Source organism: Oncorhynchus nerka, linkage group LG16, assembly GCF_034236695.1.
Source record: "Oncorhynchus nerka isolate Pitt River linkage group LG16, Oner_Uvic_2.0, whole genome shotgun sequence".
NCBI classification, from domain to species: Eukaryota; Metazoa; Chordata; class Actinopteri; order Salmoniformes; family Salmonidae; genus Oncorhynchus; species Oncorhynchus nerka.
In genome coordinates, this window is record NC_088411.1 from 49100066 (window position 1) to 49115785 (window position 15720).

At 47.8% G+C, this 15720-nt stretch overlaps 1 protein-coding gene across 1 annotated transcript in view; it reads left to right on the forward strand.

Annotated features, from left to right (window-relative positions):
* LOC115121905 (protein jagged-1b-like) overlaps positions 1 to 15720 on the forward strand; it is a 197082-nt gene that overhangs the window by 21399 nt on the left and 159963 nt on the right. Inside the window, exons 3-5 of the mRNA XM_065002719.1 lie at positions 637 to 688; positions 9941 to 10198; positions 12180 to 12240. Of these exons, the coding sequence (XP_064858791.1) occupies positions 637 to 688; positions 9941 to 10198; positions 12180 to 12240 (371 nt within the window). The remainder of the gene's footprint in view (positions 1 to 636; positions 689 to 9940; positions 10199 to 12179; positions 12241 to 15720) is intronic.

The window sequence follows — 15720 nt, forward strand, 5'->3', positions numbered from 1 at the left end:
ATGGACAGTCTGAGCACTGATGGAGGGATTGTGCGTTCCTGGTGTAACTCGGGCAGTTGTTGTTGCCATCCTGTACCTGTCCCGCAGCTGTGATGTTCTGATGTACCGATCCTGTGCAGGTGTTGTTACACGTGGTCTGCCACTGCGAGGACGATCAGCTGTCCGTCCTGTCTCCCTGTAGTGCTGTCTTAGGCGTCTCACAGTACGGACATTGCAATGTATTGCCCTGGCCTCATATGCAGTCCTCATGCCTCCTTGCAGCATGCCTAAGGCACGTTCACGCCTGGGCATCTTTCTTTTGCTGTTTTTCAGAGTCAGTAGAAAGGCCTCTTTAGTGTCCTAAGTTTTCATAACTGTGACCTTAATTGCCTACCGTCTGTAAACTGTTAGTGTCTTAGGACCGTTCCACAGGTGCATGTTCATTAATTGTTTATGGTTAATTGAACAAGCAGGGAAACAGTGTTTAAACCCTTTACAATGAAGATCTGTGAAGTTATTTGGATGTTTATAAATTATCTTTGAATGGCAGGGTCCTGAAAAAGAGACGTTTCTTTTTTGTTTGTTGCTGAGTTTATATATTTTTCTGATGTTCAGATGTTGTTTGGTTGTTGACCCTGAACTCTTTGTCTTTCCCAGAGGTCATACACGTTGATAGTGGAAGCCTTGGACGCTAATAACGACACGAGTGGTGAGTAGCTCTGTGGGTGTGTTGGGGGGGGGGGGGGATGCTGACCTGGCTCCAGTGCAGGAATATGTCTGTTTTTGCTACCTGGCCTATCAGCTAAGGTCAGTGTATAGTACAATTTTATTTCACAACTTCTGATATCACATTCCTTTTATTTTACTCCATAAAGGAATAATAATATTATTATCTAGGTTTTACCTTATGGAGGGAAATACCTCTACTGCCAGTCATTCCAATTAGACTGGTTTGGATTTTTCTCCCTGACCAAGATGGCCGCCATTTTCAGCCCATTCTGGAACTTTTAGTGTTAATGACATAGCTCCTCTAGGAATTGAATAGGTTCCCTATGGTGAACACTGTATGGGGTCGCTAGGGAAACGGCCTGCCTGTCTGCTCGGAGAAGAGCAGACTGAGGGGCAGAGGAGAGGTAAATCTAAATGGCAGTGGCAGCTGTACTGATTACTCATCCAAAACCCTTCTCAAACACGGCAGAATCTGACACTATATGACGCCCAGTCTCCTTATTAATTCAGCCAGTTACTGAGATTACTGGCAAGTTAAACCAAAGACACAGCTGAGCTCAGCTGCTTCCTTTTTCTCATGTTGTTATTTACAAACCAACACGTGACAGGCTCAACTGTTCTGGGGAACTACGGTAAAACTTGTAAAATAATGTGACGGCTGAAATGAGGAACGCAGTCTGCTTCATCTCCTGACGTATTGCATAAATTGACTGCAGGTATTAAATTAAAAAGTAGCTTCAAATATTACAATTTATTGAAACGTTTCAAAGAAAGTTTCAATGGTGTTCAAAATCATCCCGCGGCAATTTCCAAATACCCCGCTATACGGTATAATCCCCAACACGGTATAATCCCCAACACGGTATAATCCCCAACACGGTATAATCCCCTACACGGTATAATCCCCAAGTATAATCCCCAACACGGTATAATCCCAAACACGGTATAATCCCCAAGTATAATCCCCAACACGGTATAATCCCCAACACGGTATAATCCCCAACACGGTATAATCCCCAACACGGTATAATCCCCTACGCGGTATAATCCCCAACGCGGTATAATCCCCAACGCGGTATAATCCCCAACGCGGTATAATCCCCAACAGGGTATAATCCCCAACAGGGTATAATCCCCAACAGGGTATAATCCCCAACAGGGTATAATCCCCAACACGGTATAATCCCCAACGCGGTATAATCCCCAACGCGGTATAATCCCCAACGCGGTATAATAATCCCCAACGCGGTATAATCCCCAACGCGGTATAATCCCCAACACGGTATAATCCCCAACAGGGTATAATCCCCAACGCGGTATAATCCCCAACACGGTACAGTGTATGAGATTGTGCAGTAGTGTTTGTGTGTTGGTTTACGTTTCAGATCAACCTGTCTACATTTCATCATGGCACTGTTATGTAGCACCATGTTGACTGAGTTGGAAATGGTGTGAGACGTTACAGTGTTGGGTTGAATCCTGTGAGGTCACTAGTTGGCATTACAAGCAAAGTGTCAACATCATAATCCCACATTTTAAAGTGTCTGTCACTGTTAGGATATGCTGTGGTTCTGGTGGATACCTGCTGGTTTCATTGGTTGGAGGTGAAAGGTTATGTTAGCAGCATTCTGATGACCCCTGACCCCAGCTAGAGAAGGTGTGTTGCCTGTGTTGGCCAGCTACAATACAACATTACACCACTACAATACAACATTACACCACTACAATACAACATTACACCACTACAATACAACATTACACCACTACAATACAACATTACACCACTACAATACAACATTACACCACTACAATACAACATCACACCACTACATATCTACAATACAACATTACACCACTACAATACAACTACAATACATTAACATTACACATCACTACAATACAACATTACACCACTACAATACAACATTTACAACCACTACAATACAACATTACACCACTACAATACAACATTACACCACTACAATACAACATTACACCACTACAATACAACATTACACCACTACAATACAACATTACACCACTACAATACAACATTACACCACTACAATACAACATTACACCACTACAATACAACATTACACCACTACAATACAACATTACACCACTACAATACAACATTACAACATTACACCACTACAATACAACATACAATACAACATTACACCACTACAATACAACATTACACCACTACAATACAACATTACACCACTACAATACAAATTACACAACATTACACCACTACAATACAACATTACACCACTACAATACACCACTACAATACAACATTACACTACAATACAACACTACAATACAATACAACATCAACATACAATACAACATTACACTACAATACAACATTACACCATACATATCTACAATACAACATTACACCACTACAATACAACATTACACGACTACAATACAACATTACACCACTACAATATAACATTACACCACTACAATACAACACCACTACAATACAACATTACACCACTACAATACAACATTACACCACTACAATACACCATTACAACTACAATACAACATTACACCACTACAATACAACATTACACCACTACTACAACATTACACCACTACAATACAACATTACACCACATTACACCACTACAATACAACATTACACCACTACAATACAACATTACACCACTACAATACAACATTACACCACTACAATACAACATTACACCACTACAATACAACATTACACCACTACAATACAACATTACACCACTACAATACAACATTACACCACAATACAACATTACACCACTACAATACAACATTACACTACACCACTACAATACAACATTACACCACTACAATACAACATTACACCACTACAATATAACATTACACCACTACAATATAACATTACACCACTACAATACAACATTACACCACTACAATACAACATTACACCACTACAATACAACATTACACCACTACAATACAACATTACACCACTACAATATAACATTACACCACTACAATACAACATTACACCACTACAATACAACATTACACCACTACAATACAACATTACACCACTACAATACAACATTACTACCACTACACAATACAATACAACATTACACCACTACAATACAACATTACACCACTACAATACAACATTACACCACTACAATACAACATTACACCACTACAATACAACATTACACCACTACAATACAACATTACTACCAATACAACATTACACCACTACAATACAACATTACACCACTACAATACAACATTACACCACTACAATACAACATTACACCACTACAATATAACATTACTACAATACACATTACAATATAACATTACACCACTACAATATAACATTACACCACTACAATACAACATTACAATACAACACCACTACAATACAACATTACACCACTACAATACAACATTACACCACTACATATCTACAATACAACATTACACCACTACAATATAACATTACACCACTACAATACAACATTACACCACTACATATCTACAATACTATTGTGTGTGTGACAACATTACACCACTACAATACAACATTACACGACTACAATAACATTACACCATATAACATTACACCACTACAATACAACATTACACCACTACAATAACAACATTACAACACCACTACAATACAACATTACACACTACAATACAACATTACACCACTACAATACAACATTACACGACTACAATACAACATTACACCACTACAATATAACATTACACCACTACATATAACAACACCACTACAATACAACATTACACACCACTACAATACAACATTACACCACTACAATACAACATTACACCACTACAATACAACATTACACCACTACAATACAACATTACACCACTACAATATAACATTACACCACTACAATACAACATTACACCACTACAATATAACATTACACCACTACAATACAACATTACACCACTACAATATAACATTACACCACTACAATACAACATTACACCACTACAATACAACATTACACCACTACATATCTACAATACAACATTACACCACTACAATATAACATTACACCACTACAATACAACATTACACCACAATACAATCTACAATACAACATTACACCACTACAATACAACATTACACCACTACAATATAACATTCTCTCTGGGTCAGTCTGTGTATACATTTTAAAGTGAAAATCTGACACTCTGTGTAGTTCCGTTACCAAGGATTTGCCCTGTAGATACTTGTGTAAATACTTGACTTTATGCATGTTTCTCTCTCTGTGTGTGTGTGTGACTTAGCTCTTGACTTGTAGCCTGTGTGTACAAAGAAGTGTGTCTGTGTGGGAGAGTGGCCTGTGTATGAGAAGGACAGAATACAGTGAGTGAAGTAGGAGAAAGTGCTGAGTGTTGGTTGGCAGGAGTCCTGGCTGGATGTGACTGTGGTTTCTGGTGTCAGTCTCACTCTGTAATTACTGGTGGCTGTGGCGAGTGTGGCTTTGTCCCCAGTCGGGGGGGTGGGGGAGGCAGGCAGTGGGAGGGTCCCCAGTCAGGGGGGGGGGGGGGGGAGGCAGGGTATCCTAGTGGTTAGAGCGTTGGACTAGTAACCGGAAGGTTGCAAGTTCAAACCCGGGAGCTGACAAGGTACAAATCTGTCGTTCTGCCCCTGAACAGGCAGTTAACCCACTGTTCCTAGGCCGTCATTGAAAATAAGAATTTGTTCATAACTGACTTGCCTTGTTAAATAAAGGTTTAAAAAAAAGGAAGTGGGAGGGTCCCCAGTCAGGGGAAGGGAGGGTCCCCAGTCAGGGGAAGGGAGGGTCCCCAGTCAGGGGGAGGGAGGGTCCCCAGTCAGGGGAAGGGAGGGTCCCCAGTCAGGGGAAGGGAGGGTCCCCAGTCAGGGGGAGGGAGGGTCCCCAGTCAGGGGAAGGGAGGGTCCCCAGTCAGGGGAAGGGAGGGTCCCCAGTCAGGGGGAGGGAGGGTCCCCAGTCAGGGGGAGGGAGGGTCCCCAGTCAGGGGAAGGGAGGGTCCCCAGTCAGGGGGAGGGAGGGTCCCCAGTCAGGCAGTGGGAGGGTCCCCAGTCAGGGGGAGAGAGGCAGGCAGTGGGAGGGTCCCCAGTCAGGTAGTGGGAGGGTCCCCAGTCAGGTAGTGGGAGGGTCCCCAGTCAGGTAGTGGGAGGGTCCCCAGTCAGGCAGTGGGAGGGTCCCCGGTCAGGGGGAGAGAGGCAGGCAGTGGGAGGGTCCCCAGTCAGGGGGAGGGTCCCCAGTCAGGCAGTGGGAGGGTCCCCAGTCAGGCAGTGGGAGGGTCCCCAGTCAGGCAGTGGGAGGGTCCCCAGTCAGGCAGTGGGAGGGTGCCCGGTCAGGCAGTGGGAGGGTGCCCGGTCAGGCAGTGGGAGGGTGCCCAGTCAGGCAGTGGGAGGGTGCCCGGTCAGGCAGTGGGAGGGTCCCCGGTCAGGCACTGGGAGGGTCCCCAGTCAGGCAGTGGGAGGGTCCCCGGTCAGGGGGAGAGAGGCAGGCAGTGGGAGGGTCCCCAGTCAGGCAGTGGGAGGGTCCCCGGTCAGGCAGTGGGAGGGTCCCCGGTCAGGGGGAGAGAGGCAGGCAGTGGGAGGGTCCCCAGTCAGGCAGTGGGAGGGTCCCCAGTCAGGCAGTGGGAGGGTCCCCAGTCAGGCAGTGGGAGGGTCCCCAGTCAGGCAGTGGGAGGGTCCCCAGTCAGGGGGAGGGTCCCCAGTCAGGCAGTGGGAGGGTCCCCAGTCAGGCAGTGGGAGGGTCCCCAGTCAGGCAGTGGGAGGGTCCCCGGTCAGGGGAGGGGAGAGTGGGAGGGTCCCAGGCAGGCAGTGGGAGGGTCCCCAGTCAGGCAGTGGGAGGGTCCCCAGTCAGGCAGTGGGAGGGTCCCCGGTCAGGCAGTGGGAGGGTGCCCGGTCAGGGGGAGAGAGGCAGGCAGTGGGAGGGTCCCCAGTCAGGCAGTGGGAGGGTGCCCGGTCAGGGGGAGAGAGGCAGGCAGTGGGAGGGTCCCCAGTCAGGCAGTGGGAGGGTCCCCAGTCAGGCAGTGGGAGGGTCCCCAGTCAGGCATTGGGAGGGTGCCCGGTCAGGGGGAGAGAGGCAGGCAGTGGGAGGGTCCTCAGTCAGGCAGTCAGTGGGAGTGTGCCCGGTCAGGGGGAGAGAGGCAGGCAGTGGGAGGGTCCTCAGTCAGGCTGGGGGGAGTGTACCGGTACCCCCTGTATATATCTTCCACATTGACTCTGTACCGGTACCCCCCTGTATATAGCCTCCACATTGACTCTGTACCGGTACCCCCCTGTATATAGCCTCCACATTGACTCTGTACCGGTACCCCCCTGTATATAGCCTCCACATTGACTCTGTACCGGTACCCCCCTGTATATAGCCTCCACATTGAGGCCTAAACCTCTGACATTTCATTTCTGAAGTGTTACGTCTTGGTGTGTTTTGTATACCATTTAGCTGTGGAGCCTGCAGTCTTGCTGGCTTGGTCGAAGTGGCTATCGGAGGATGTAATTAGCTCGGTAATTTTCAGTTTTGGGACACTAGTGCAAATGGAGGGGCGAGGGAAGAGGGGGATTGGTTGAATCCCAAATCTGTTTTCTCCTAGAAGGAATAGGGTGATTGGGGATTCAGCCAATCTGTTTTCTCCTAGAAGGAATAGGGTGATTGGGGATTCAGCCAGTCTGTTTTCTCCTAGAAGGATTAGGGTGATTGGGGATTCAGCCAGTCTGTTTTCTCCTAGAAGGATTAGGGTGATTGGGGATTCAGCCAGTCTGTTTTCTCCTAGAAGGATTAGGGTGATTGGGGATTCAGCCAATCTGTTTTCTCCGAGATGTTTCCTCTCTGTCTATTTGATGTTTCTATTTTAAAGCACCAGTGAGTTTCCTGTGAAATGTTACAGCCTGAATTTTACAATGATTCACTTGAGATTTTGTGCCTACAAACCGCGTAATGTGAAATTGGAATTATGTTTGTTTCTCCAATTAATAAAAAATGACAAGCGGAAACGTCTTTAGTCAATAACTATTTAACCCCTTTGTAATGGCAAGCCTAAATAAGTTCAGAAGTAAACATTTTCTTAACAATTCACATAAGTTGCATGGACAGATTCTGTTAATGTCTCCGGTCATATAAAGTGTAGTAGACTTGCATGAAATGTGTTTATAAAAGGTCTGGTATGAGTAGGCATAAGCCTGCATTTTATTGATGGCAATTGGAATGCACACAAATACCGTGACGAGATCCCGAGTCCCATTGGGCATTATGGGTATTATTTTCTGGGTATTATGGGTATTTTATGGGTATTATTTCATGGGTATTATTTTATGGGTGTTGTATTCTGGGTATAATTGTCTATTATTTTATGGGTATTATGGGCATTATGTAATGGGTATTTTATGGGTATTATGGGCATTATTTTCAGGGTATTATTTTATGGGTATAATTTTATGGCTATTATTTGATGGCTATTATTTTATGGGTATTATTTTATGGTTATTATGGGTATTATTTGATGGGTATTATGGGTAATATTTTATGGGTATTGTGGGTATTTGATGGGTATTTTCTGGGTATTATTTGATGGGTATTAGTTGATGGGTATTATGGGTATTCTTTTCAGGGTATTATTTTCTGGGTATTATGGGTATTATTTTATGGGTATTATTTTCTGGGTATTATGGGTATTATTTGATGGGTATTATTTTCTGGGTATTATGGGTATTATTTGATGGGTATTATGGGTAATATTTTCTGGGTATTATGGGTATTATTTGATGGGTATTATTTTCTGGGTATTATGGGTATTATTTTCTGGGTATTATGGGTATTATTTTCTGGGTATTATTTGATGGGTATTATTTGATGGGTATTATTTTCTGGGTATTCTGGGTATTATTTGATGGGTATTATGGGTAATATTTTATGGGCATTATGGGTAATATTTTCTAGGTATTATGGGTATTTGATGGGTATTATGGGTATTAGGGGTATTATTTTCTAGGTATTGTGGGTATTATGGGTATTATTTGATGGGTATTATGGGTATTCTTTTCTGGTAATCATGGGTAATATTTTCTGGGTATTATGACTCATACTGGGGTACTCTACACGCATTTAACAGTCTTTTTAACAGTGATTCTGTCTTTCTCATAAGGACAGTAACCTGTTCACTATATATTCTAACTGGTTGTATATCTATGATCCATTAGGTGGTGATGGTCAGGTGATTGAGAAGGCGTCCCACAGTGGGATGATCAACCCCAGCCATGCTATACATTCTAACGTGTTCTATATCTATAATATTCTATGTCTATGACCCGTTAGGTGGTGATGGTCAGGTGATTGAGAAGGCGTCCCACAGTGGGATGATCAACCCCAGCCATGCTATACATTCTAACGTGTTCTATATCTATATCTAATATATTCTATGTCTATGACCCGTTAGGTGGTGATGGTCAGGTGATTGAGAAGGCGTCCCACTCTGGGATGATCAACCCCAGCCATGCTATACATTCTAACGTGTTCTATATCTATATCTAATATATTCTAACTGGTTGTATATCTATGACCCGTTAGGTGGTGATGGTCAGGTGATTGAGAAGGCGTCCCACAGTGGGATGATCAACCCCAGCCATGCTATACATTCTAACGTGTTCTATATCTATATCTAATATATTCTAACTGGTTGTATATCTATGACCCGTTAGGTGGTGATGGTCAGGTGATTGAGAAGGCGTCCCACTCTGGGATGATCAACCCCAGCCATGCTATACATTCTAACTGGTTGTATATCTATGACCCGTTAGGTGGTGATGGTCAGGTGATTGAGAAGGCGTCCCACTCTGGGATGATCAACCCCAGCCATGCTATACATTCTAACGTGTTCTATATCTAATATATTCTAACTGGTTGTATATCTATGATCCATTAGGTGGTGATGGTCAGGTGATTGAGAAGGCGTCCCACAGTGGGATGATCAACCCCAGCCATGCTATACATTCTAACGTGTTCTATATCTATATCTAATATATTCTAACTGGTTGTATATCTATGACCCGTTAGGTGGTGATGGTCAGGTGATTGAGAAGGCGTCCCACAGTGGGATGATCAACCCCAGCCATGCTATACATTCTAACGTGTTCTATATCTATATCTAATATATTCTAACTGGTTGTATATCTATGACCCGTCAGGTGGTGATGGTCAGGTGATTGAGAAGGCGTCCCACTCTGGGATGATCAACCCCAGTCATCAGTGGCAGAAGCTCAGCCACAACGGTCCTATTGGTCAGTTTGACTATCAGATCCGGGTCAGCTGTGACGAGCACTACTACGGCTTCGGGTGCAACAAGTTCTGCCGACCCCGAGACGAGTTCTTCGGGCACTACACCTGCGACTACAACGGGAACAAGACCTGTCTGGAGGGCTGGTCTGGACTAGAATGTAACACACGTATGTAAACACGGACTGCTTACTGCTGACCTCTTGTGATCACTTCCTGCTGACCTCTTGTGATCACTTCCTGCTGACCTCTTGTGATCCCTTCCTGGAAAGTTTTAACCTAAAATGCTCTTCTTCTGGTTAAATGGATAAAACACATGTAAACTGGGAGAGAGACGGAGAGAGGAAGATTAACATGGACAGTTTGTCTGTGTGCCTGGAGGCTATAGAATGATGATGGTACGGATTATTTCAATGTTGGAGAAAGGGGAATACAAGGCTATGAAAACACTAGGATGGATGTTCAGGTTGCTGATTAACTTCCTCCCTTTTGTACTTGCGTGTGTCAGTTGTCAATAGACATTAGGTGCCGAACTGCCAACAAACGTCACTTAATACTGCCAACAGGTATTTACTGACGTTTGTGCTAATTTAGGATTTCTTCCTGTCCCTTACCCCCACGCCACATCCTCCACCCCTCCAACACCTTCCCTTCTCCAACTCTCCCTCCTCATCCCTTCATCCTTCCACCCCTCCTTCCCTCCTCCTCCCTCCCTCCTCCTCCCTCTTCCACCTCTCCCTCCTCCTCCCTCTATCCCCTCCTTCTATCCCTCCTCCTCCCTCTCCCACCTCTCCCTCCTCCTCCCTCTATCCCCCCACCCCTCCTTCCCTCCCTCCTCCTCCTCCCTCTCCCTCCTCCTCCCTCTATCCCTCCACCCCTCCTTCCCTCCTCCTCCCTCCTCCTCCCTCTATCTCTCTAACCCTCCTTCCCTCCTCCCCCTCCCTCTCCCTCCATCACTCCACCCCTCCTTCCCTCCTCCCCCTCCCTCTCCCTCCATCACTCCACCCCTCCTTCCCTCCTCTCCCTCCATCACTCCACCACTCCTTCCCTCCTCCATCCCTCCTTCCCTCCCTCTCCCTCCTCCTCCCTCTCCCTCTATCACTCCACCACTCCTTCTCTCCCTCTCCCTCCTCCTCCTCCCTCTCCCTCCATCACTCCACCACTCCTTCCCTCCCTCTCCCTCCTCCTCCACCCCTCCTCCTCCCTCTATCCCTCTACCCCTTCTTCCCTCCTTCTCCCTCTCCCTCCATCACTCCTTCCCTCCCTCCCTCCCTCTCCCTCCTCCTCCCTCTATCCCTCTACCCCTCCTTCCCTCTATCCCTCTACCCCTCCTTCCCTCCCTCTCCCTCCTCCTCTTCCTCCCTCTATCCCTCTACCCCTCCTTCCCTCCTCCTCCCTCTCCTTCCATCACTCCACCACTCCTTCCCTCCCTCTCCCTCCTCCACCCCTCCTCCCTCCCCCTCCCTCCCCCTCCCCTCCTTCCCTCCCTCCCTCCCTCCCTCCCTCCTCCCTCCTCCACCCCTCCTTCCCTCCCCTCCCCCTCTCCCTCCTCCTCCTCCACCCCTCCTTCCCTCCCTCCCCCTCCTCCTCCTTCCCTCCCTCTCCCCCCTCCTTCCCCCTCCCCCTCCTCCACCCCCCTCCCCCCTCCCTCCCCCTCCTCCACCCCTCCTTCCCTCCCCCTCCTCCACCCCTCCTTCCCTCCCTCCCTCCTCCCTCCCTCCTCCTCCACCACTCCTTCCCTCCCTCCCTCTCCCTCCTCCTCCACCCCTCCTTCCCTCCTCCTCCACCCCTCCTTCCCTCCCTCTCCCTCCATCACTCCTTCCCTCCTTCCCTCCCTCTCCCTCCTCCTCCACCCCTCCCTCCCTCTCCCTCCTCCTCCACCCCTCCTTCCCTCCCTCCCTCTCCCTCCTCCTCCACCCCTCCTTCCCTCCCTCCCTCTCCCTCCTCCTCCACCCCTCCTTCCCTCCTCCTCCACCCCTCCTTCCCTCCCTCTCCCTCCATCACTCCTTCCCTCCCTCCACCCCTCCCTCCCTCTCCCTCCTCCTCCACCCCTCCTTCCCTCCCTCTCCCTCCTCCTCCTCCACCCCTCCTTCCCTCCCTCTCCCTCCTCCTCCACCCCTCCTTCCCTCCCTCTCCCTCCTCCTCCTCCAGCTATCTGTCGGCAGGGCTGCAGTACAGAACATGGACACTGCAAAGAGCCAGATGACTGCAAGTAAGTGGCTCTTTCCTCCCCTCCTTTCTCTCCAGGAATAACTGGAATCTGCTTCTCATTTTCAATGTCTGCCCTGATATTTATGATTCATTACAGCATTTTATCATGTGCAGCTTAATCCCCAGGTCTGTCAGCTATAGGTAGACTATAGGGTCTGAGGGAGTGGAGCTGTGTTCTAGCTGACTATAGGGTCTGAGGGACTGGAGCTGTGTTGTAGCTGACTATAGGGTCTGAGGGAGTGGAGCTGTGTTGTAGCTGGCTATAGGGTCTGAGGGAGTGGAGCTGTGTTCTAGCTGACTATAGGGTCTGAGGGAGTGGAGCTGTGTTGTAGTCAGCTATAGGTAGACTATAGGGTCTGAGGGAGTGGAGCTGTGTTGTAGTCAGCTATAGGTAGACTATAGGGTCTGAGGGAGTGGAGCTGTGTTGTAGTCAGCTATAGGTAGACTATAGGGTCTGAGGGAGTGGAGCTGTGTTGTAGTCAGCTATAGGTAGACTATAGGGTCTGAGGGAGTGGAGCTGTGTTGTAGTCAGCTATAGGTAGACTATAGGGTCTGAGGGAGTGGAGCTGTGTTGTAGTCAGCTATAGGTAGACTATAGGGTCTGAGGGAGTGGAGCTGTGTTGTAGTCAGCTATAGGTAGACTATAGGGTCTGAGGAGTGGAGCTGTGTTGTAGTCAGCTATAGGTAGACTATAGGGTCTGAGGGAGTGGAGCTGTGTTGTAGCTGACTATAGGTAGACTATAGGGTCTGAGGGAGTGGAGCTGTGTTGTAGCTGACTATAGGTAGACAGCTAGGGTCTGAGGGAGTGGAGCTGTGTTCTAGTCAGCTATAGGTAGACTATAGGGTCTGAGGGAGTGGAGCTGTGTTGTAGTCAGCTATAGGTAGACTATAGGGTCTGAGGGAGTGGAGCTGTGTTGTAGTCAGCTATAGGTAGACTATAGGGTCTGAGGGAGTGGAGCTGTGTTGTAGCTGACTATAGGTAGACTATAGGGTCTGAGGGAGTGGAGCTGTGTTGTAGCTGACTATAGGTAGACAGCTAGGGTCTGAGGGAGTGGAGCTGTGTTGTAGTCAGCTATAGGTAGACTATAGGGTCTGAGGGAGTGGAGCTGTGTTGTAGTCAGCTATAGGTAGACTATAGGGTCTGAGGGAGTGGAGCTGTGTTGTAGCTGACTATAGGGTCTGAGGGAGTGGAGCTGTGTTGTAGCTGGCTATAGGGTCTGAGGGAGTGGAGCTGTGTTGTAGCTGACTATAGGGTCTGAGGGAGTGGAGCTGTGTTGTAGCTGACTATAGGGTCTGAGGGAGTGGAGCTGTGTTCTAGCTGGCTATAGGGTCTGAGGGAGTGGAGCTGTGTTGTAGCTGACTATAGGGTCTGAGGGAGTGGAGCTGTGTTGTAGCTGACTATAGGGTCTGAGGGAGTGGAGCTGTGTTCTAGCTGACTATAGGGTCTGAGGGAGTGGAGCTGTGTTGTAGCTGACTATAGGGTCTGAGGGAGTGGAGCTGTGTTGTAGTCAGCTATAGGGTCTGAGGGAGTGGAGCTGTGTTGTAGTCAGCTATAGGGTCTGAGGGAGTGGAGCTGTGTTGTAGTCAGCTATAGGGTCTGAGGGAGTGGAGCTGTGTTCTAGCTGACTATAGGGTCTGAGGGAGTGGAGCTGTGTTGTAGCTGGCTATAGGGTCTGAGGGAGTGGAGCTGTGTTCTAGTCAGCTATAGGTAGACTATAGGGTCTGAGGGAGTGGAGCTGTGTTCTAGTCAGCTATAGGTAGACTATAGGGTCTGAGGGAGTGGAGCTGTGTTGTAGTCAGCTATAGGTAGACTATAGGGTCTGAGGGAGTGGAGCTGTGTTGTAGTCAGCTATAGGTAGACTATAGGGTCTGAGAGAGTGGAGCTGTGTTGTAGTCAGCTATAGGGTCTGAGGGAGTGGAGCTGTGTTGTAGCTGACTATAGGGTCTGAGGGAGTGGAGCTGTGTTGTAGCTGGCTATAGGGTCTGAGGGAGTGGAGCTGTGTTGTAGCTGGCTATAGGGTCTGAGGGAGTGGAGCTGTGTTGTAGCTGACTATAGGGTCTGAGGGAGTGGAGCTGTGTTGTAGTCAGCTATAGGTAGACTATAGGGTCTGAGGGAGTGGAGCTGTGTTCTAGTCAGCTATAGGTAGACTATAGGGTCTGAGGGAGTGGAGCTGTGTTCTAGTCAGCTATAGGTAGACTATAGGGTCTGAGGGAGTGGAGCTGTGTTGTAGTCAGCTATAGGTAGACTATAGGGTCTGAGGGAGTGGAGCTGTGTTCTAGCTGACTATAGGGTCTGAGGGAGTGGAGCTGTGTTGTAGCTGACTATAGGGTCTGAGGGAGTGGAGCTGTGTTCTAGCTGACTATAGGGTCTGAGGGAGTGGAGCTGTGTTGTAGCTGGCTATAGGGTCTGAGGGAGTGGAGCTGTGTTCTAGCTGACTATAGGGTCTGAGGGAGTGGAGCTGTGTTGTAGCTGGCTATAGGGTCTGAGGGAGTGGAGCTGTGTTCTAGCTGACTATAGGGTCTGAGGGAGTGGAGCTGTGTTGTAGTCAGCTATAGGTAGACAGCTAGGGTCTGAGGGAGTGGAGCTGTGTTGTAGCTGGCTATAAGTGGAGCTGTGTTGTAGCTGGCTATAGGGTCTGAGGGAGTGGAGCTGTGTTGTAGTCAGCTATAGGGTCTGAGGGAGTGGAGCTGTGTTGTAGTCAGCTATAGGGTCTGAGGGAGTGGAGCTGTGTTGTAGTCAGCAATAGGGTCTGAGGGAGTGGAGCTGTGTTGTAGCTGGCTATAGGGTCTGAGGGAGTGGAGCTGTGTTGTAGCTGACTATAGGGTCTGAGGGAGTGGAGCTGTGTTGTAGTCAGCTATAGGGTCTGAGGGAGTGGAGCTGTGTTGTAGTCAGCTATAGGTAGACAGCTAGGGTCTGAGGGAGTGGAGCTGTGTTGTAGTCAGCTATAGGTAGACAGCTAGGGTCTGAGGGAGTGGAGCTGTGTTGTAGTCAGCTATAGGTAGACAGCTAGGGTCTGAGGGAGTGGAGCTGTGTTGTAGTCAGCTATAGGTAGACAGCTAGGGTCTGAGGGAGTGGAGCTGTGTTGTTGCTGACTATAGGGTCTGAGGGAGTGGAGCTGTGTTGTAGCTGGCTATAGGGTCTGAGGGAGTGGAGCTGTGTTGTAGCCGACTATAGGGTCTGAGGGAGTGGAGCTGTGTTGTAGTCAGCTATAGGTAGACAGCTAGGGTCTGAGGGAGTGGAGCTGTGTTGTAGTCAGCTATAGGTAGACAGCTAGGGTCTGAGGGAGTGGAGCTGTGTTGTAGTCAGCTATAGGTAGACAGCTAGGGTCTGAGGGAGTGGAGCTGTGTTGTAGTCAGCTATAGGGTCTGAGGGAGTGGAGCTGTGTTGTAGCTGACTATAAGTGGAGCTGTGTTGTAGTCAGCTATAGGTAGACAGCTAGGGTCTGAGGGAGTGGAGCTGTGTTCTAGCTGACTATAAGTG